The 23,464-nt window shown below is 38.5% G+C and overlaps 1 protein-coding gene across 2 annotated transcripts in view; it reads left to right on the forward strand.

Moving 5' to 3' along the window:
* Window positions 1–23,464, forward strand: part of si:ch73-63e15.2 (protein strawberry notch homolog 2) — a 38,897-nt gene that overhangs the window by 4,400 nt on the left and 11,033 nt on the right. Inside the window, exons 2-6 of one of the 2 annotated variants that reach the window (XM_057325655.1) lie at window positions 2,948–3,128; window positions 3,893–3,972; window positions 7,736–7,847; window positions 21,451–21,600; window positions 21,913–21,996. In XM_057325655.1, coding sequence (XP_057181638.1) covers window positions 3,027–3,128; window positions 3,893–3,972; window positions 7,736–7,847; window positions 21,451–21,600; window positions 21,913–21,996 — 528 coding nt within the window. In that variant the 5' untranslated portion in view covers window positions 2,948–3,026. Of the gene's footprint in view, window positions 1–2,947; window positions 3,129–3,892; window positions 3,973–7,735; window positions 7,848–14,336; window positions 14,640–21,450; window positions 21,601–21,912; window positions 21,997–23,464 lie in introns of those variants that run through there. The other variant, XM_057325656.1, reaches the window with a different exon arrangement.

Below are 23,464 nucleotides of genomic sequence, written 5' to 3' on the forward strand. Positions count from 1 at the left end.
ACGCACAAAGAAATAGACTGGATAGAAGCAAAGTACTTCCTGCTTAGTGCGTGTGTTCTTTTGAATGAGTCATCTGGATTATTATTTCTGACATGGTTACCGGTTGCCTCCAGCATTTTAGATGATTCACAGAAATCCGGAACAATCTGTAATGCACCAGACGTTCAGCTGGTCAGTGATCTGTTTGGTTTTGTTTCGACTCATAATCTTGTGACTTTTATTCTATTTGCCACCATAATTAAAGCAGAACTGTGCCTAATATTTTCTTTTAATATTCATAAAAGCTATAAGCAGGCCATGAGGGGAGTTTTAAGGATATTTAGTTATCTTTTACAATTCCATTCAGTAATGCCAGCGGGGAGGAATGCAGCGCCTTGAAAAGTAAATAGTTTTTTTCTCCCAATACCTCATTAATCTTGCAGTGTTGTGAATGTGTCGGCATGAGCAGTGAAACTTTTTCCCCTCTTGAATATTTAATCTCCAAATCAATGTGTCTGGCTTTGCCATGGCAAACACGTTTGGAAGCTCTTAGCATGCTTCGTTTGTTTCTCTAATTGCATTAGCATCGACTGTTTCCCAACAAGTGTCAGCATGATTTTTCTGTATCCCTCGGGATCGTCTGCCGCAAGTTCCAACGCTGGGCTTTCTCAGCCAGTCATGTGAAACTTGTTAAAGTCTTAACACGACGGTCTCTGTGACCAGTTCACTCACTCAAAAGGCTGCTCTTCTGGCCCTCCCTAACCATGTAGCGTGAGAACGGTAGTCCCCCTGAGCCTTTATACAGTGATGGAGGGGTGGGACAAAATACCAACTTGTTTTCGGCCCTTCAGGTACGTTTCGCAAACATGGTCCCCTTGGATATAGTTAGTTTTTCTTGTTTAAGCACTATTAGATATGTCTTTAATAATTAATAATATCAGAGGTCTTAATTGTATGTAATTGAGATTACAAGCGTTATGACCAATAATTTGTTTGTCCAGACTCCAGATCATACTGTAGATGTTGCACCGCTTTAAACAGTTGTGTTTTGTGGGTATTCTTGATTTGTGTGTTTATCTTTCTCCATGTTTCTTTGTCAAGCCAGCTAATTATTTACAATCTGTGACAATTATTCTGCCGCAAGAGTAAATACCCTATGCCCTATTTGTGAAACATTTATATAAAAACTCATAACCTCACTTAGTGGTCTGTTCAATATGTTTAAATCCCTTTCATATTTAATTTGAGAAACAAAATTGTGACACAGAATGCCTTCTATGCAGATGATTTCCTCATCAGGACATTGTGGGTAAACATCCTAGAACATCTCAGGAAACCCTAAGTTTATGTAATCTGGAGCTTGCCGCTTGTCCTCGTGAGCCCTCGCAAAGCAGATTAGCACAATCACACGTTCAGGGATGACTTCCATGTGCTCATGTTGCCCTCTGTCATGCTCACCGTGATGCATCAGAAAGCGAGCACTGCCCTTAAGAGAGAGAGTCTGCGGAAAAATCGGGAAACCCCTGCTCGGTAATGCTCTCTAGAAGATGAGCCAGACCTTGCCGCAAGTTTTTTTCCTCGAATGATGCACGTTAACCTTTTTAACGTTCCAAGAATGTAAATCTCTCCTGTTAATGTCACCCCCTGAGGGACGGCGCTGTGGCCTTCAGTGGTGAACAGAGGTGGCGGGCAACCGGAGATCAGAGAAGATTAGAGGAACGCATGTGGCAACCATCACGCGTCTCGTGCCGCAGGCAACCCTGTGCAACTCTCGCAAGTTGAGGTCACAATTAATCTCCTCAGGTTTTAAAACTCATACCCCGGCCACCCATGAAACCTTGAAGGTTCACAATGTGCTTAACCATCTTTTGGAAAAGAGAGGATGTTGTTTTGACCTGAAATGTTAGATTTGGTCATGTTGCTTGGGTGGTTTTTGAAAGCCAAACCGAAGGATTTTCTTCCCTCCAAATGGAATTCCCCGTTCTCTCCTGCATTGGGCCCATTTTAAGTGCTTCCTTGTCATTTCGCTAAACCTTCCCCAGCTTTGTTAATCAGCCCTCAATAGACCCGTTATGTGGTTTTTATCTGGATCATTACATCAAATAAAACCAGCGTGTGCCTTTGAAAACCTCCATCCTGGGTGCTTTCTCGTCTTTTTTCCCCGCGTTCCAGTAAAGATGATGGTGCTTTACTGGAAGAGGACATTTGGGAAATAGTAATCAGTATTGATTGTGCGTTGTGGCAGGGGGTTAGAGAGATGGACACCTCCTCTTACTGGGCTGCATTGACTGGCACTCCACGGTGTGAGCCAGAAATATGGATGCAACAAAGACTTCTGAGAATGTGAGCATAGTCAGAGGTGTGGCTGTGTTGCTAAGGATAAAGTAAAAAGCGCTTTGTTTACTGTTTATCCCTATCGCGGTAGTTCATTATTGTTGTGCGCTAAAACGGTTTACCCAGAAAAGATGCTTTCATCCTCCCCATCATCACGTTGCAATCCTGTATGACTTTTGTATGTGGAACACACCAAAAAAGTGTCCAAAGTGTCAAGCAATTTTATTGCCAAGATCCTCATTTACTTTCGTTAGATGGAAAAAGTGTTCAGTGCTTTTTCATTCGACGTTTCTCCTTTTACGTTCCACAAAATGAAGGAAGTCATACAGGTTTCCATTGGCATGAGGGTGAGTAAATAGTAACCATAATCTTATTTTGGATGAACTACCCCTCCATAAAAACAACATTATGGCGCTGTGTGTGAGTGCATGGCTCCAGTCTCTCCACATACTGTATACTGTAAATGTTATCAGTTTTGTGTCAGTTAAGTTCTCACCATTCGGGGGTATTTCTCACATATGAATCAGTGTTGGGAATCTTAAAACTCACAGCATGACTAAATATTTTCACTTGCCCACTTGTTTACCACTGTTAAGTCTCTCCTTTCACTGGTCTCCTGTGTTTGTCCCCTCAGGTCATGGTGAGGAGACGCTGACCAGCTCGTTCAAGTGTACAGCGTGGGCTTTGACCGTAATGTAAAGTACTGCAGTCTAATGCCCTCTCTCTCCATTCCGCCTGCCATGGACGGGCAAAGCTACTCGCATTCAGAAGGACCTCACCTGGACACAGGAGGGTTCATCATGGCGCCCCCTATGGTAACCATCTCATTTTTTGCTTTAATTTATTGTGCACTAGAATATAGCAGTCTGGTCAATTATAATTGATAAAATTAGGCCTTTTGTTAAATTCTGTTTTACTTGGAAAAATGTCACGTTCTGTTAGAAGGTGTTGCCGTTATCGTACAGTGGAACTGTAACAATAGTTGAAAGGTTGCCTCTGTGGGATTTAAACCCACAGCTTTTCATAAATTCATATACCATCTTAGATCCAGCTCTATGACCCCCAATAATCCCCCAGAATCAGTACGCCGACAAGATAAAATGCTTTGTTAATCTGCTTGAATGTATCATGCGATCTCAAATCTGCAAAATTGTAATGTTGAAAATGTAATGTTCATCACCAGTTCTCTTTTTCAATAACTCTGGTCAGTCGCTTTGATACTCGCACCTTTATCAGACAAAACCTCAAGCTATGGTGGGTATGTGGGTGACATCATGACGTCTTTGTGGTGGAGCCATTTTAGCAGTCGCGATTCCTGATAAGCGCACTCAAAGAGACGCGGCTTCTTCTGCTTGCATTAGAACACAGTTGTCTTATTTTGCATTGGAAAGCACTCTTTGAAAGGGGAAAACAAGGTAAATAGTTGAAATGAAGCAGAATGATGTCATCAGTGTTCAAATAGCGTTTTTGAAAATGAAGGGGATTTCCTTAAGAGAGCATTTTTACATTTAGACAGAACTACAGATTTCGCATGCTTTGTTGGGCACCACCTTTAAACGTCTGACTTCCTCTGTTTCAGCCCCATGTGTTCGCCAACCACCCTTGGAGCTTCACGCCTCAGATTTGCAGCTTGCCATGTCCCTTGCAATCCGATAACCAGTAAGTACCTAGACTTCTGTCCAATCTCAACACCTGAGGATGTTTGAAGTAATTTACTAACATAAAGGAATCCTAAAATCGACAGGAAATCAAAACAGAACTTTTTTTTCGCTCTCAACATTATTGTGCTTTATTATTGCAAAAAAAAATTTTTGTTGACATTCTGATTTGACATATGATGGGTTCTTCACCAGCAGCTTTAATCATACCTTTAGGCCTTTGGCAGTCTTAAAAAATGTTTCCTGGAAATTTCTTTGGAAATGTTGTGACCTGGTTGCACAAAAGGCCACTTTGAAAAACATTAACATTTGAACTAAAAGTAAATTGCCAGCTGTTTTTTTATTTTTTCTATTTTTTTAAACCTTACTAAACATAATAAGGCGAAAGTCAACTGCAAGAGCGGTGCAGCACCCGGACCTTTTTATGCGCAAACACAGCAGAGCATATAGGAGCAGTAGAGAAAGAGAGAAAACCAAATACATTCATCCCTGTAGGACTAAACTGCCAGATAAACGGAATACATTTTTAGTATGGTCTTTCTCTGCATCTGTCTGTGCAGCAGGGAGAAACAGCGCATTCAATTTACTAACGTTATACCGCAGCTGACTTGTCAGTAGCCAGGTTTCCATTACAGATTTGCGTAAAAATGAAGTGATGTTTTAAATGTCGATTAAAACAATATCGCGGAATGACTGCTTTTCCATTAAAACGTTTTGTTTTAATGGAAACGCATAAATCGCACTGATGTTATATGCGATTTAAAGTGTATTTTGATTCTTCTCACGATAAGTCATTCTGGCCGTACTTCTTCTTTGTACGTTTTATGGCAGGTTGCAAACCAATTTTAGTGCATAGTGCCACCTACTGTGATGAAAGAGTGAAGAGAAATGTCTACATTTCCTTATATATATTCATATTACCTTACTGTTCCTAATAAATCTCCATACTGCACTCACTCGTTATCCTGTATTTGGGCCATCTTATAAGATCTTACTTGATGTGAATTCCTTACATCCTATCTTTCCAAATGTTCTGCCAAAACATACCGCGAATGGTCATGTGACTTTTTTATATGCCACGTGACTTGTAAATACGACAAAAAGTGTTTCCATTGCAGTTTTGCGAAATATGCCTTTATCGTATTGCCTAAAAAAAACACCTCATACGAGCGTGAGAACTTTTTTGCGATACATGTGAGTTTTTGCGAAATTGACATGTTTCCATTGGGCGGATTTTCAATGCGCTATTTCAATTTGCGCATTTGAAGTGTAGGCCTAATGGAAACCTGGCTAGTGAGTTGCGTTTAATTACTATTATGTGCTTGTTTTAATGTCTGACAGCAGAATACGTCAATGAGAATGGCTTTACTGGGCACTCAGTTGTATTAAAATACAATATGTGACAGTTTTAAGAATAAGTAAGTCCAACACTAGTCTCTGAGCGCAAACGTGACATGATTACGTCTAGAATCTTAAATATGCTAATTAGTACATCAAGAATCGATTCTGAATCGAATCGTGAGGGACCAAACGATTCCCACCCCTAAAAAATGACCACGGTTTTAGTTTTTCAGTGTTTTAATGTAGTTCCACTGCATTGGCCTCTCTTGGTGACTTTGGGTTTAAAATTAAAAAATGTGTGCACGCTGAGATAATTCAGTCAGTTCTTTTCACCCTTCAGTGCCTCCGGACTCAGATCAAAGGTCACGTGAATGAACCTGCCTGCTCCACACCGCACATGCTTTGTTTACAGTCAGGAAGTCGTCTGAATATTTATAGAATGCCGTAATGATTTGTCAAAGCAGTATGGGCACAGAAAAAGTGGGAGGACGAGATATATGTGTGTAAAGGTCGAAGCGTTTTAAAACATTGAAATAAGGGTCTCGGTTTTAGAAAGAATAAGAGTTTGTGGTCGATGCTAGCTTCAGTGCTACATCCTGTCCACCCACTCCTTGGAGGGAAAAACAATACGATATGTTCACATGGCATCACTTTTTAATACGAAAATCTTTTTTTATGCAGAATAGGAAAATACAACATTTTTAGTATGCTTTCATGTTATGATCCTTCGTAGTATGACACCACATTTGATAACCAACAATATTGCAAATGCTAATGTGTCTGTTCTCCAGCTATCATATTAAGTTTCCCCATCAGTGCCGGGTCAAAGGAACGGGAAGGGGGGACTCCATAGAGTTTAGTTGACGTTGGGATGAAAGGACAAGATTGTGTTTTGTTTTTAAAAGAAGGCACTTTTGTTTGCGATCATTAAACAACAATGAAAGGTGTCTCTGTGTTTAGGCGTGGTCGAGATAGACTACATCATTCACACCATTGTTAGCTTTGTCGTTACTACATGATGCTTCTTAGATGACCATCAAACTGTCGGAAAGCAGACAGACATTCATTTGCTAGTCTATATTTAGCGTGAAATAATTTCATATTCTGTTTTATTCAGCTGTTGCTTTTGAAAGAGGATAGGAGAGACTTTTCTCAGAAGGATAAGATTGCACAGGGCAGGCATGGGGCATTGTGGGATAGCTTCAGTATTCCAGAGGTTACAGAGCGGAGCGAATTATATTGTGTTGATGGAATTTGCCTGAGTCAATGTGCCAAGCCTGCGGTGCAATATCACAAGAGGGGGATTTCCATATAACCTCTGGAGTTGTTTTTTATCAAAGTTTTTGAGAAAACAGACTCAAATGTGCTGGTCTACAATTCACAGAAAAGGATTGTTTAAAAGTAACAAAAAAAATTATTAAAAATTTCCCTGGGATTATTGCGTATGATCTATTAGTCCAAATTATTCTGAAGAAACTGAATTCTGAATGTAACTACGGCTATGGGGACAGGGAAAATAATAATATTAACCAATAATTTCATAATCTGGAATCTCAAAGGAAAAATATTTAAATAAAAAAAATGTATTTCTGGCTTCATAAAATACATTGCTGGTGCAATTTAATGTTGTATATATATACATGTTTAAATATATTAATGGTTGTACATTTTTCCCAAGTCATCTTGGTTAAGCCTAAAGAAAACATACAAATTAAAGATCTTTTTCTCAAAAGCTGTAAATCTGAATAAAAGAAGCCAAAGTGTCAAAAAAGAAGCAAAAGCTTTCTGAAATGTTATGTGATTTCCCACAGACTGACGTGAGAGAGAACTTAAAGTCGGTGTCACATGACACAGGCGTGACTCGTAAATCAGTTAATGAATGAATATCACATGATGCAGTTTGCATGTTAACTACTGCAGTCAATGGCGGTGGGGTTATGTTACGGTATATAATGCACTGTGGTGATGCACGGTCGGTTTACTTGGTACACCATTTGTGAACGTTCTGAAAAAAGCGTAAAAACGTCTAAAGCTAATCCAATTATTTCTTCCAAGTTCTTCCTATGAATTCAAAAGAGTCGAAAAGTTTTCGTGTTTGAATATGACAATGGTACGACTATGTCAGCCATTTTAATGTGTAATTTATAAAGAAATAAGGTAAAAAAAAAAATGTCCAAAGTAGCAATAAGTGAACATATGAATTTACATATGTACTTTACATTTGACTTTTTTTGGTCACAATATACTGTAGCTAACTAAGCATCTGTATTTGGTAAATGACTCAAAGAAGCAAATTTCCTTCTTCCTTTTTTTGGCTATCATGATACATCACAAAACTTCTTGATCTATGCAATCCTGTAATATCACAGTCTGTAGATGTGACCACCCCAAACCATGTGCTCACTCGTTTTCTCATGTCTCAGGCAACACCTGCTCAACGACACATCAGAGATGCTCACCGATGCCTTTCACAACAGCTCCAATGACTTTGACTTCTCCAGCTTTGCCTTTCCTCGGAACGGAGACTTCTTCCAGGTAGGCCTGTGTGGGAATTAAGGATTTGTTGTACAGTTTTTCCTGAAGCGTTGATGATGTCATCGTGACGTAGTTGAAAAAGACCGGGATGATGGTCTTTGAACAGAGTGTGTGTGTCATCTCACAACGCTTGTTATTGAGATTTCTTTTTTCTGTCTGTTATTTAACTAAAGAAAAGTTATTTTGGCCAGGTTGAATAAAAAATGACACTCTTTTTGCCTTTAATGCAAATTATAGGTTGATATCTCTATTTTTAATCTCACACTTCCACTTTCATTTCCACAAGACAAACAAATGAGTTTTACGAGAACAGCAGCGGCCCAGACTGGACAGACCATAAGTCACTGCATGTGTCTGTGATGTATTTCTTTTGTGGGCTACATTTATTCACTTCAGCGTCACACCTTACTCTAGTCACGTTCAGACCTGCGTTCCCGCACCTGTAAGTGGAACGTAAAGGGGTTTGTTCCACAGACAGACGTGCCCCTCCGACCCTCGCGTGAGACTGGGAGAGCAGACTAGAGCTGATTATCTTACACTCGTCTCTGTCACATTGTGTGTGTAGGAGTTGGACACCAGTAGCAAATTTAATGGCTCCGGGTGGCGCTGTAATCGTCACGCTGTGATGAAATCATTCATGTTGTGGCTTTGGGGTACCGCCTCAACGTAGCTAAGTTTACTTGTAACAGGAACATTAAATAGAGAAACCTATTTCAGTCTCAATGGAGTAAATGAAAAAAGAACAACAAAAACAAAGCTATATTAAGGCGTGATGTCACCTTAAAAAGTCAGGGTTGGAAAGTTTAACAAAGAACTTTAAAGATGAATTTTATTTTAAAAGGAGGAATTGTAGATTTGACAGCAGATAATAATGTAAAATGTAGATATTTTAAAATATGCACATTTTCCCAACATTTATGTTAAAATGTAAATAACAAATGTAATTTACTCCCCCTCATGCCATCCCAGGTGTATATGATTTCTAAACACTTTATTTTTCGTAAACAAACTCATTCCTTTAGAAGAATTTATGATCCCATTGGAGTCCTATGGATTACTTTTGTGATGGATGGGTGTGGGTTTTTTTTGGAGCTTGAAAACCGTGGGCCCCTCATGAAACTATTAGGAAGGGCTGAAATATTCATTAAATTCTTTCTGAAGACTATTGGTCACAACTCAGGATTTAACTCTGTCTGGCTGATTCAGACTGAAGAAAGGTTAATGATGTGATGAGTAAGATAAGATGTTCTCTGTTGTGGTAAATGCCATGCTTTTCTTCAGAATATCTGAACTGTAACATACAACATAGTCATGGCATCCAGCTGCTGTGGGTGAACCTCTGTGTTATATGGACACTGAGAAATAGAAGTCATGATGTCGTGAGCAATCTAGAGCGAGGAATCACATCAGCCTGCTGTCTGCTTCACGGGACATGAGAATTTGCCTCGGGATCCACACACCATTCAGATCAAATCAGTAATGTTGGCCCCATGTCCACTGTAGGGCTGCTCGATTATGACAAAAATCATAATCATACTGAGATAACGATTATTTAACACGATTACTCACAGACTTTTTTGGTACCTCGATTATTTTGTTTTTGTAATTTATTGAAGGCCAAAGTTGACGATTTCGATTCATTGCGCAGCCCTAGTTCACTGTGAGTGTTTTAGACCTGTTCACAGAACTCCGGTGTGTTGGCGCAGCATTTCGTTTCATGCTGATTGTGAAACATTTGGTTTTCTGTGGTTTGGCATTTCAAACGTTGTTTTGAATCCTGTCTATTTGAAGGTGATGGTGAATGAATTTAGGTTTGTCAGAGTTAAGATGACATGGGAATCATCTAACAAATTGGTTATGTTTGGTTTTTGAGCAAAAGTCTGTGCATGAATTTATAGTTTTGATAGAGTTGCATTATAATTTCCAGATATTGTTATTATTGTATGTACATTTTCTTAAATTTTATCTTTTTGATTGTTTTTGATCATTTATTTTAGTGATGCAAGATATTGGATTTTTGCCGATATCCGATATGTCGATAATTTCCACCTCAATTAAGCCGATAGCCGATGCCGATACCGATATATGCTGTCTATCTACCAGGCGTTTTTACACAGCTAAAAGCGGCAGGCGCTGGACAGCGTTTTTTCAACCAAGGTGCTTTGGTCGCAATTATAAGCTGCATGGGAAAAAAATGAGCGCCAGCACTGAGTCCGTGGAAAAAAACAAGGTGGCATAGCCCGGTCACTTCAGTGACTGTGCCTTTTCACATTTTAAAATTATGATAAACGAAATAATTTTAAAACATTTGGAAAATGAATTTGGTGAATATTCAAGAGTCAACAAGAGCATAGGTGTCTTTGAAATGGAGACTACAAAACGGCAGTGTGCAGAGACGAAAGTAGGGCGGCGCGTTGCATATTATGTACGCTTGAGCTCAAGTTCAAAGTGTACTCCCGATGGACGATGGGCAGGATTCATCTTTATTTTTACTCTGTGTTTTAGTTAAAAACGTTAATCAATAAATAGGCAGTGCGCGGCTGACGGGCGCAGAGATGGATTTCTTTACGCACTCGGTTAATGTAAGAATGTGCTGCTTTTACAAGCATGATTTAATTACTATGTTGCATATAGATATTTTATTCTTACTGTACACCTGTGAAACAGGTGTTCTTACTGGTTTACTGTAAAATATTCCCACACTGCCGACATGCTCGCTGTAGCACTCACAAACACACAAATTGACGCATGCGCATATTAATCAACACAGCTTCCTATCGGCGAGGCATATCAAAGTTATTTTCTTTATCGGGCCGATGCCGATAATTAATTTATAAGCCATTATCTGACGATAATATCGTGCATCCCTAATTTATTTATTTATTTTCAAAACATGTCTTCTAAAATATGCAGTAATATGTCAATAAGTAAATATATTGTATTTATTTAAGTAATACAGTATATTAAAGAGTACATAACTAGTGATTTTTAAGGTCCTACTTTGGTTTATAGAGTGTCCAACAACAAGTTGATGTATATAGAAGGTGTAAAAACACTATTATTTCATAATAATAGGCAGTTATTCTTACCTTACTTCTTGGCTGACTCTCAAATGATTCGTTCCGCGATTCATCTGTCTAATCCCCTCCTTTCCGCTAGCCTAGTCTGATGTGATTGGTCCGATGATCTAGTCTGATGTGATTGGTTTACCGCGAATGAGGCTCACGAGCTACAGTGTTTGGGGGAGAGGAGTGAAGTTTTCGCAGGCAGTCTTAGCAAAACGTAGGCGGGGACAATCTGTAGTGACGTAAATCCGTGGCGGTTCGCGAATCGTTTGCGTGATTCAGAGTCGACTCCCTTTTTTCCAATCCAATAACTTTGTTATTCATTCACCTTCCGGTTTACAACTTGGCAGACTGCTTACTGTCAAACACGGCAACATTACACACTGCATGAAATGTCATTTTCATGATCTCATGTTATGTACTCTTTAAGTATATAAGTCATATAAGTAATTATATTATTTGACCTGCTGGCCCAATCGAGTGCTGAAGAAAGTCATATCGGCAGGTCATTCTGTGCAGTATATAAACTGGCAGTGCTTTGAGCTCGTTCAGGATGTAGTTCCTCATCATGTAAAGCTCTTTCAGGATTTCCTCTTTTTGTTTAGAGGCACGAGTGTTTGTTTACAGGATGTGTGACCGTAGAATCAAAATAAAGACAGGCTAAAATCTTATGTCTTCTCACCCACAGCCCTCTGCTCTATTTGAGATGCAAATAGTTGTGGTTAAGGAAGGGTCATATTAGGGGACTGGGAGACTATTGCAGTGCCGACTAGAATAATTTGCATTTAGAAAAATAATTTTAGCAGCGTTTTATTAAAAAGGATGCTGTGCTTTAGATGTTAGACCGTGTGCATGCATGGTAAAAGCCTCCATTTCAGATAGATTTATTTGAGTGTTGTGTCTTGTGCAGTTTTTTTGGATGCTATAAAAATGTACGTTGATTCTGAAGGTGTTTAATTAAAAAGATTTTTCTCTCTGGTTAAAGTTAACTGGAAGCATGTTTTTCTTCGGCTCGGAGCGAAATCACAAGTGCTTTACAAACAAAATAGAGAGAACGTTTACCTGAACTCTACTACACAAAAGAAAGCAAAACCACATTGCGACCACAAAGACAAGAGCAAAGCTAAAACACCTGCATTCCCCTAACACATACATGTTTGCAGTGCAAACATTGTCGACGTCTTATATTAGAAGGGTCTTTTTTCATAAGCTATTTAAACATTTGATCACTATGGAGAGAATCATTAAGTCAATCAAAAGTGCAAGGTTGTTACGACCGAATTTCCGTGAGTGGATTTTAGAGGAAACGTGCAGTTGTTCATTTAGCCTACACAATTTAGACTTCACTCAAAGGCTTTGTTATCTAAGCACATTTGATGATTGTTTTTTTGGAAATTTAATTTTATCCACCTTTCCCGTTTTATGTTCTTGGATATTAAATGAACAAATGTATGATTTAGATTGTATTGTTTTTACAGTAGTGTTCGTATTTTGCAAATGTGTTCTGGAAACACCCAAGCATGCAATATTTTACGACCTTGCAATGTTTGTGTCCACTAAAACACCTTCATAAAATGTCTTTTTTGACCCATATATGGCCCGCCACTAAATGACCCATTTTAAGCATGACATCGTTTCTGGACTGACCTTTTGCGTTTATGTTTCCAGTTAACATCAAGTTGCGTCAGAAGCGTCTTTCTGGTGTTTTAACTTTAGTTGTACAGGTATGTGTTAAAATAGATAACAATAGTTAACATAAACTTGCAATGAGTAATATTTGATCAGTATTTATGAATGTTGTTTAAAGGGATAGTTCACACAAAAATGAAAATTCTGTCATTTATTACTCATCCTCAAGTTATTCCAAGGGGTGTATTTCAGAAAGCAGGGTTAACTTGTCAACTAAACCCTGAACTCTGGGTTGGTTAACCCAAACCTTGCTTATTCGGGGTATGTCGGTTCCAGAACACATTTGAAGGATAAGTTTAATCAACCTTCCACAAGTTATCCAGAGTTAACACGCGCTCACAGGGACAACATGAAGACATGTTGTGTATAAAGTGCTAAATTAAATAACATAAATCTTGTGTCATTGAATTTATTTATTATTATAGTATATATTATATTTATTTTGACTTTGTTAGCTAAAAGGCCATGGCTTTCCAAATGTTTAAAGAGGTGGAAAAGGCCTATCCGGCTAGTTGTAATTTGGAGAAAGGCCTTTCAATACTAAACTGTACTAAAATACTAAACAAGTCTTGTTGTGTATGTTTATTATGTAACAAGTCATGTATTTTATTATGTAAATTGATTTAAAGTTATAATAAGAATTTAAATATGTGAACAGTATGCCATAGGGGATCCCATTGGGGTCAGTTTGGAACGACTAGAGAGTGAGTAATTCATGACGAAATTTTCATTTTTGGGTGTACCATCCCTTTAATGTTCAATCATTTATTATACCAATACATCTTTTTAACAAAATCTGCATGCATAAACGACAGAAATGATAATGATACACCCTACTAACCCTAGAACCTTACAGTTTTGCTAGATTTCTGCTCCATCTTACCACACACTCAATGAAGCGTATAAAGATAACACAGACCAATAATCGATGACTCATCTGTATACTGAATCACAGCCCATCAGAGTTTATTCACAATAATGACACCATAACAAGGCGCCATTCTGTCGCTACCAGTCACTGGCTACTCACAGCCACGATGTGAAGACAGGAGACATTGATTTCTGTTACGAACCATCGCTACAGCTGTACTCCAAACTGATTAGACCTTCTAAGATGGTACGATGTTTTCCGTAAAGATTGCGAAAATAGCCTTCTGGTACCCAGGTTTCTGGTTTTAAGGGGAAGAGGAGGTGTCTTCTAGAAACGATTTGATGGCCCAGGTGTTATTCTAAGCTTTCTACCGTAACTTCAACGATGCGTTTTTGGAAATCAGCCAGCTGGGTATGAGTAACTTTTTTTTGAATGAAGGTATAACTGAAGGTGTATACCTAGTCATGAAGCATCACATGAACTCATCCGCTTTAATAAAACGAATAGCCTTGATTGTTTTCCATTTATAAGTGATGAAGGATCTCATCCAGGATGGGGGATGGAGACAAAGGCCAGAGAAAGGATTACAATAATACACTCAGCTGGGAGCCGCTAAACATAATATTCTTTAAATAATGACCTGCCTGCTTCAAACGAGAGGCAACGCAGGAGAACAGGAGCGCTGCACTGTTTACACTACAAATGCGGTTGAGTTACACCATGTACTGTAAAGAGGGCTTGACTGCCAGTAACTCTAGTCAGTTACCAACAAAAGCATCATTTCCTGAAAGCTCCTCCCCTGCCCTCCCCCTCTCATGGCTCCCCTCCCCTCTCCAGCACCTTAAGCAATGAGGAACTAACCCACAATCAATATGAATAAGCCTCCATACGCATACAGTACGCTACCTGTCAGTCGTTTTGCCGGGGTCACGCTCACCAGCCTTGAGACGTACCTGTTGTGGTGTGGAGGAGAGTTTTTTTTCTCTCTCGCTCTCTCTCTCTCTCAACCGTCTTGTATTGTTGATGGGAATGTTGCTGCTGTAAATGCCGGCTCTGTCTCCAGCCCATGGAAGGATCTGTTAGTTTGTGGAGGTGAACGACAGTGACATGTCACTCATGCAATTTTGGACTAAGTTTTATGCACAACTGGGACGTCCTCCACCAAAGGTAGAGCGCTCGTATATTCTTGCGACAACTTGTATATTTTTGCTTTTCAGTGAAGAACGTGACATAGTCGTCGTTGCTTAAATGGTCATGCGGTATAATTAAAAGCTGTAAATAAATATACTCACGGAGTGAGAAATTCAAGTTTGACATTGTCAGTAGAAGTTGGCATCTGGCCTAATGTTCTAGTTTCTGTCAGATTGTTTCCTTGAAGCGATAAGGATATTTGTTTCCAAGTAAGTTCCTGCTATCTCTTATAAAGATCTTTAAACATTATTTTTGCAACCGTTGTTTTAAATTTTGTGAAGTTTTGTAATGTGGCACTGTGGATTTTCTTTGGTTCAGCTTGTTTCCAGTCGTCCTGTCTAATCAGCATGACAAGCGCTTGCTGGTTTACTGTAAGAGGTGGAAGCAGATGATTCTGGCATTTGCCTTGTAAGTCGACTGCAATTTTGCTGTCGCTTGTAGCGCTTTGTAAGAAAACGTTTTTGAATGAAAGCATTTGTGCAAGTGGTTGCATTTGCTTTTGATTTCTTGCTACAGTTGTTGTTAAACTGCACGAATCAAAACTTTGTTTCACTTTTTCTTGTTGCAAAATTGAACAGTTTTTGCACATTTGTCTCAGTGGAAATAAAATCGCAATGTGTCGCAGTGGATGGAAGTCTTTAATAATAATCGGTGCATGAGAATTTGACATGTTTTGCATTGGTTGTGAAGCAAAGCCTGCTTATGTATTCCGTTTATCCTGCATTGTCCCTGACTAAAGGAGTGTTGGACTCTCTTTTTGGGCGGATGCATATTGATGCTTCACTTACTGGAAGAGTGATGATAAAATACTGATAAGATGCAAAAAGCTTTTGATTCCCAAACTGACAACCGGTAGCTTCAACTATAGCACTTAATGCAACGACCCATATCTTTCTTTCTTTCTTTCATTCTTTCTATTCCTTCTGTCTTTCTTTCTCATTTTCATTTAGTAGTCAGTTCCAATACCCATTAAATTTCACTACAAATTTTAAAACCACACAATACCATAAACTTAAAAATTTTAATATTTCAAGTTTTTTACTCAAAAGTTTGACATTTTTTATCGCCTACTAGGATGAATTGCTTTGGTTTTATCAGGTTTGTAAACCCCTTTGTTAAAATGCCTACATTTAAATGAAAAATTAATGTGTAAATGTGTCCTATGGTGAGACAGCAAAAAAATTGGAAAAAAAAAACTAACAATGAAGATAAATCATATTATTTAATAATAAATAATATTTAGGGCTGTCGAATGATCAGTCGCGATAAATCGCATCTAGAATAAACGTTTGTATTTACATAATACATGTCTGTGTACTGTGCATATTAACTTTGTATTTATAAACAAACATGCGCATATTTAAGAAAAAAATAAAATGGAAAAATTAATAAATATTGATTATGCATAAATTATTGGTAAATATAAATAAATACATGTTAATAAATGTATACATGTATGTGTATGCATTTATAAATACAAAATGAATATGCACAGTGCACAGACATATATCATGTGAACACAAACTTTTATAATGAATAATATATTATTAACAGTTTTCTATTATTTTGCTGTGTCACACTATAGGACACGACAGTATATTTTTCAACTACCCTTGTGCATTTTTATAAACTTAAATCAGCTAAAAGAAAGAAATGAAAATACAAATGCATAAACCAAGCTATTCATGTATCTAACAGCAGCATACATTAAACATTCAGTAATTGAAAAAATCAGATATAAAATAAAACCCTGGCCTAGTCTTCACTGTCTGAATCAGATCAATACTTATTAAAGCTAGCAAAGACATCCAGCCGAGAACAGCGAGTGTGTTTCTCTTTCTGTCTGTATTGATTTTTGATTAATATTTACAACACAACAGACAATAACCGTCTACTATTTCTTTCGTCTGTTTGCCATTGTTGTTTCTTTGTTTGTTTGGTGTTTTTTTCCTTGTCAGTCTGTATCTCCCTAATAAAGTACAGCTCATAAAAGGTATCAGGAAGCTCGACATGATAATCTGGCAGTGACGCTTGAAGCCTGTCGGCTGTTTTCCCGTCAATGCTGGTCGGGAAGGTTCAGTAAATGTCGTTCTGTGGTGTAACCTGACACACTGTCGTAATAATGAGTCTTCATTATAAAGCAGGAGTGTCTGGAGATTTGTATGTGCATTTTTTTGTTGTTGTCTTCCCCTCGTCTTTCTCATGCGTTCACGCACAAATGCACAGCCTTACTCATCTTCCTGACTGTGGCTGCCAGCGTGTCACGCAGGTGCATCTTTTTCCTTATATTTCATAGAGGAAACACTTACGCTGACTTACAGTAAATGATGCATTTCTGATGGTCCCCGCTGGCTGGCTTTGCCACCTCATCTCAAGCGGGCCTGTCTGTATTTCACCTCACTTACTGTAAATCGCTGTTATTTCGCCATTTTTGTCATTGTTTCCTGCCCGGTCGTTGAATGTTTATGCTGTCGGAGCACGTCAGCACCCGACGAATGGAAAGCGGGATTCAGAAAGTTCGCCCCATTCGGCTACCAACCTAAACAGAGACACCTCGGCTGGCTTCAAAGCAGCTTTGGTTTGCAAAGAGCCGCATCCAAAAGCCAAACAGAAGTGAAAATCTTCATTCGCAGGGCTGGAAAGCATCATGGCATCGCCGGACAACAGGTTATAGAGTTCATGTCAGGCCGCCGGGTTAAAAAAAAACCACAGGGGGATTCAGGAAGGACAGAGAGTAATTGCTGGTGTTTTCCACGGCGTGTGCGGCACCATATTGCATTCCTGTAAATGTAAAAGTGGCCTTGTTAAACAATCTTTGAGGGACTGAACTTTCAAAGTGTTGACTTTCTGACTTTTTAACCTCATGATAATTTGGGACATGTGGAACAGTCTGGCAACGTGCCCCACTCTCGCTCATGAATAACAGACGTCACAGTTGGCTGAGGTCATGTAAGGTAGTGGGCGGAGTACATTTTACCTGTAAAAATGTAAATGAAAGTCAAGTGAACTTAACTGCATTGGTGATTTGTTATATGGGTAGTCACAGATAACAAATAAACCGTGTGTCCTATGGTGTGGACAGCAAAAAAACTGAAAACAAACTGTTAATAATATATTATTTATATTATAAATTTTTACATTTGTAATATCAAATCGCATAAGAGAGATTTATTTTCATTGTTAGTTTTTTTATTGAAAAAAATTATGGTGGCCCAGAACTATATTCAGTCTTAAAATATATTAGTTATATATACTTATAAAATCTATTGTAAAAATATTAACTACATTTTTTTAAATGACTAGACACTAAAGAAACAAATCATTTCTAATACTATTATTTGAGAATGAACAGTTTTATTCATACCCTATTTGTTGTTTTGACCACAACCAATCGTTTTGAATTATATCACTTCAAAGTAAATCATAAGGGGCTATTCACATTTTGCGTCTACAACCGCGCTAAAAACACGAGCCACGACAGTGTCACATGACCCGTGGTGCACGCACGGCACTCTGTAAAGTTGAAATATTTTCATCTCGATGCTGTGCCGATGCGCCTGCGCTCCCTATATGCGCACGCCTGCCGTTTGTCTACATTTCAAATAACGAACTTGCGTGCGCAAAAAACGCGAGATGTGAACAAGGTTATTTTAGTTTACTAAAATTAAAACTTTGAAAACGTCTCTGTTCATTGAAATCAAATCAAATATTGACCTAAAAATTATGGGGAAAAACTTAACTAAAGGAAAAATTGAAATGTTGCTTCAAAAATAAATTGAAGTAAGTTTAAAGCACTAAAATTATAATAATAAACAAAAACTGAAATAAAACTAAAATAGAAATTAATTAATATTATATAGCAACATAAAAAATAAACAAATAAATTATAAAATGCATATACCAAAATTGCTAAAACTTTAACTAAAATGAACATAAAAACTAAAGATCTAAAAATAAAAGCTAATTTAAAAGAAATAAATAAAACTAAAATGAAAACTATAATAACTGGATGTGAATCGCCCCTAATGCAATATTTTTTTACATTTATGAAAGTTTTATGTGGTTTTGTGAAAGGTTTTGCAAAAACTTTAAAACGTTACTTTTGTCTGTCTTTACTGTCAAATAAAAATAACAACATGATGACAGGAATGACAGAATCCTGTTAAGCACAATACATCATTTTATACTATGTATAAGAAAAAATGATACGTGTTGAAGATGCACCTTCAATATCGTCTGTATTTTAATCTTGCAAAGAAAACAAATTTAGAATGAGTGACATCAATAGCGTTCGTATGTCTGAAGCAACTGCTGGATGTCAGGAGAAGGAGGGGAATCCCTGTTTGCTGGTTCAGCAGTGGAGAAGAGGAGGCGGCCAGGCCTTCCAGGAAATCTCGCCTTGTTCCTTGTGGTTGCGTGAGAATGTACAGAATCAAAATATGCAGTTGCCACTTGCTTAACAATATCTGAAGTCATTTCCTTAAAAAATAGCTCGGAAGGTTTTGCTGAACTGCTGTGTGTCATCATTTGCAACAAACCGCTTGTTGTTGACCTGAAATTTCTTAATTTGCCCTTTGTGTTAGTTGGCAGTGCTAAGCCAACATGTCCTCCAAAGATCCTGGAAGATCAAAGATCATCAGTGTCACTGAGACCGGGCCAAACGTTCATTACCCTTTTGATCAATGTAAATGGGTGGGCTGTGACCTCAGGTTTCAGAATCCCCGGTTGATCTTTTTGGCATTACTTTCTGAAACAAACTCGCTATTGAAATAAGCATTTTCTGGGTTTTGGGAGCAATGCTGAGACGGTCTATATTGGTTCTCTGATGGAATGTTGTTGTTCTATATATGGGCATACAAATGTGTTTTTGTCCGTTGTGCCGGGAAAGATGAAGTGCTTGTGGAAGACAGAATGACTTGACAATGAATTAAGTGAGTGCGGAAAGACGACTAAACCACCGCCTTGTAAACAGACTGTTGCTTAATAGAATCTTACTGACACAAAGTACAGCATGAGGCCTTCAATAGCTGTTCAATGATTGGTTTTTAATATCTGATTTTCAATAATTGATCTAGAACAATGATTCTAGGACACTGATTCTAAATTGTCGATTCTAGAATAGTGATTTAAGGTGATTTTAGAAAACTGATTCTAGAACATGGATTCTTGAAGGTGAGATACAGTTTTTTGTGTAAATACATACTGTATATATATATATATATATATATATATACATATATCTATATAAAACAATATGCATACATTTTTATATGCATATAAAAAAATATGGAGAGAGAGCTTTGATCAAAAGCATGTGATGCGTGATTCCTGTCCTTTCCACTTTCGGTTTCATTTCACGGCTTTTGATCTTTGTTCGTTATCAACATCATCAAATCCAAAGGAAGTCACTTTAAGTTTGTGGGTTCATCCTTCTTCTTTTAGAAATGCTCATGCAGTCAATTGAAGATGTTCTCACGATATTTCCGAGACCCATCCAACTTCACGAGCAACAAATAAACCACACATGTTCTCTATAGAAAAGATGTTGTGTAAATGTACACGCTTTCCATGACTATCAAGGTAGAGCTAATGCATGTTCTTTCTGAATGCTCGGTCGTAGTTTGATCGCTGGGGAAATTCAGACACGCTAAGTTTCAATTTAGATTGTACACATCTCGTTTTGGGGTCTGGGATCTGCCACATCCCTTTATTCTGACTCACTCTTCTCTTGAAAAGGTGGAGAAATGGTTCTCATTACATTAATAAAATGGATCAAATGCTCAGACCCCGCTGGCCCCTCTCCAGTTCCCGCTTGTTTAATGTTCGCTGATTTTCCTCGAACGGCAAAGAGTTCTTGGAAAGTCTTGGCTGTGCGGAGATCAGCTCAAGCCTTTCACATTCGCAACCCCTTCATATCGCTCACACATTCCACTGGAGCACATAAACACACACACACTTACTACAAAGCCTTGGATTAACTGAGTGCATTGTCCTTCAAAAGCAGATCGCGGCACTGTAGGATCACACGCCCCCTTCCATCCGCACTTCATCTGCTTAATACACTTTGTATTTTAATTAGATTGTGGGTTCGGTGGTTTAGATTTATTGTTCTCTTTGACTCCTCAATAGGGATAGAGTGTTTATTCCGATTACGAGTCGAGCATTTATTCCCCAGCCATCTTGACCGCTGATGGGAGCCCAGGATGTTCCTCATGCGGTAACCGCATAAATTATGCATTATAAACTGCATCTCCAAATGCGGCGGCCATTCAGAACGAGTGCTACTAAATATTATTGTATTTTGACCTTGATATAATATCATGTCGACTGTATTTTGTTAATTATCACAGATAATTTTGTCAAATAGTTTTATGGCAAACATGTGCACGCCACACCATTTAGATGTAGCATTTACATTTTATGCATTTGGCAGATTGCATTGCATTGAAGGTGTATATGCATCATTTTTTTATACGTTTTTATAAGCGTGTTTCCTGCGATATGCGCTGCTTGTTCAATGCTCTACCCGTTGAGCTTCAGGAACACAGGAGCTGTTTTTTATGGAGAGCTCAGAAGAAGCTCTTCATTTGTGAATCTGCAGTTTTATTTATTTACACATCCCTGATGTGTCCCTGTGCATGATTTCATTACAAATGCTGTCAAGTGTTGGTTCTTGCTTGTTGTTTATTTACGTCTTATCATATTTTATATCTATATAAATGCCTCAACAGCTTTTTTGGATGGCACAGAGAGACATGAATTCATCGATGTGTCTCTGTTTCTTCAGGACCTCCCCTGTCTGGACGATCTGTCGATCCTCTCCTCTCCAAACGACTCTTTGTCCGAATACACAGTTTCCAGCTTCCTCAATGCTGACGACATGGCACCCAATGTGCCTACATTATGGGACATCAACACACCAGCATCAGGCCAAGAGGTGAGGCCGATTTGTGACCGCAAACACACTTTGAGACCATCAGTACACCACGCCACAAAAATCTGATAGTATGGCGTTTCAGCTCCATATTCTTTTCTTCTGTGAAACACAAAAGGGAATGTCAAACTCCAGTGCAGGTTGTGATTTTTGTTTTGGTTTTGCTATTTGAGAATGTTATTATCATAGCTGGAGAAACCACACCTCTGAGGCACACCCATGAAGCGAACTTTTGTTCCAGCTCTGATAGTAAAGTATGTGACCTTTCCACTCTTTTTACGTCGCTTTTCCTCATTTGTTTCTTTCTCTTTTCAGCTGAATTCTAATAGGTTTCAAGGTTTAAACTCTTTGGAAGACATCACAGCCATCATTAATACACCGCCCATAGGGAGTTATCAGGTAAACACCTGCATTAGTGAGTCATTCTCATTGTTGTAAATTATTAGAAGTCTTTATATTTTTAAATCTCTTAATAGTCTTTATAAGTATGCACATTGTCTTTATTTGTAGAATAGTCCACCCCAAAAATGTTGTCGTAATTTGCTCACCTTCCAGTTGTTACAAACCTGTAAACATTTGTTTGCTGTGCTGAACACAAATGAAGATATTTTAATGAAAGTTTGTCATCATTGACTCCCATAATAGGACAAAAGACTACTATGGGAGTCAATGGTGACCCAAAACGGCATCTTATGTAGTTCTTCGAATTGAGGCTTAGTTATATACAGGTGCTGGTCATATAATTAGAATATCATCAAAAAGTTGATTTATTTCACTAATTCCATTCAAAAAGTGAAACTTGTATATTATATTCATTCATTACACACAGACTGATATATTTCAAATGTTTATTTCTTTTAATTTGATGATTATAACTGACAACTAATGAAAATCCCAAATTCAGTATCTCAGAAAATTAGAATATTACTTAAGACCAATACAAAGAAAGGATTTTTAGAAATCTTGGCCAACTGAAAAGTATGAACATGAAAAGTATGAGCATGTACAGCACTCAATACTTAGTTGGGGCTCCTTTTGCCTGAATTACTGCAGCAATGCGGCGTGGCATGGAGTGGATCAGTCTGTGGCACTGCTCAGGTGTTATGAGAGCCCAGGTTGCTCTGACAGTGGCCTTCAGCTCTTCTGCATTGTTGGGTCTGGCATATCGCATCTTCCTCTTCACAATACCTCATAGATTTTCTATGGGGTTAAGGTCAGGCGAGTTTGCTGGCCAATTAAGAACAGGGATACCATGGTCCTTAAACCAGGTACTGGTAGCTTTGGCACTGTGTGCAGGTGCCAAGTCCTGTTGGAAAATGAAATCTGCATCTCCATAAAGTTGGTCAGCAGCAGGAAGCATCAGAAGCGTCTCGCCTGGGCTAAAGACAAAAAGGACTGGACTGCTGCTGAGTGGTCCAAAGTTATGTAAATTTTGTATTTCCTTTGGAAATCAGGGTGCCAGAGTCTGGAGGAAGAGAGGAGAGGCACAGAATCCACGTTGCTTGAGGTCCAGTGTAAAGTTTCCAAAGTCAGTGATGGTTTGGGGTGCCATGTCATCTGCTGGTGTTGGTCCACTGTGTTTTCTGAGGTCCAAGGTCAACGCAGCCGTATACCAGGAAGTTTTAGAGCACTTCATGCTTCCTGCTGCTGACCAACTTTATGGAGATGCAGATTTCATTTGCCAACAGGACTTGGCACCTGCACACAGTGCCAAAGCTACCAGTACCTGGTTTAAGGACCATGGTATCCCTGTTCTTAATTGGCCAGCAAACTCGCCTGACCTTAACCCCATAGAAAATCTATGAGGTATTGTGAAGAGGAAGATGCGATATGCCAGACCCAACAATGCAGAAGAGCTGAAGGCCAC

The sequence above is a fragment of the Triplophysa rosa genome, linkage group LG25 (genome assembly GCF_024868665.1).
Source record: "Triplophysa rosa linkage group LG25, Trosa_1v2, whole genome shotgun sequence".
In the NCBI taxonomy this organism is placed as follows: domain Eukaryota; kingdom Metazoa; phylum Chordata; class Actinopteri; order Cypriniformes; family Nemacheilidae; genus Triplophysa; species Triplophysa rosa.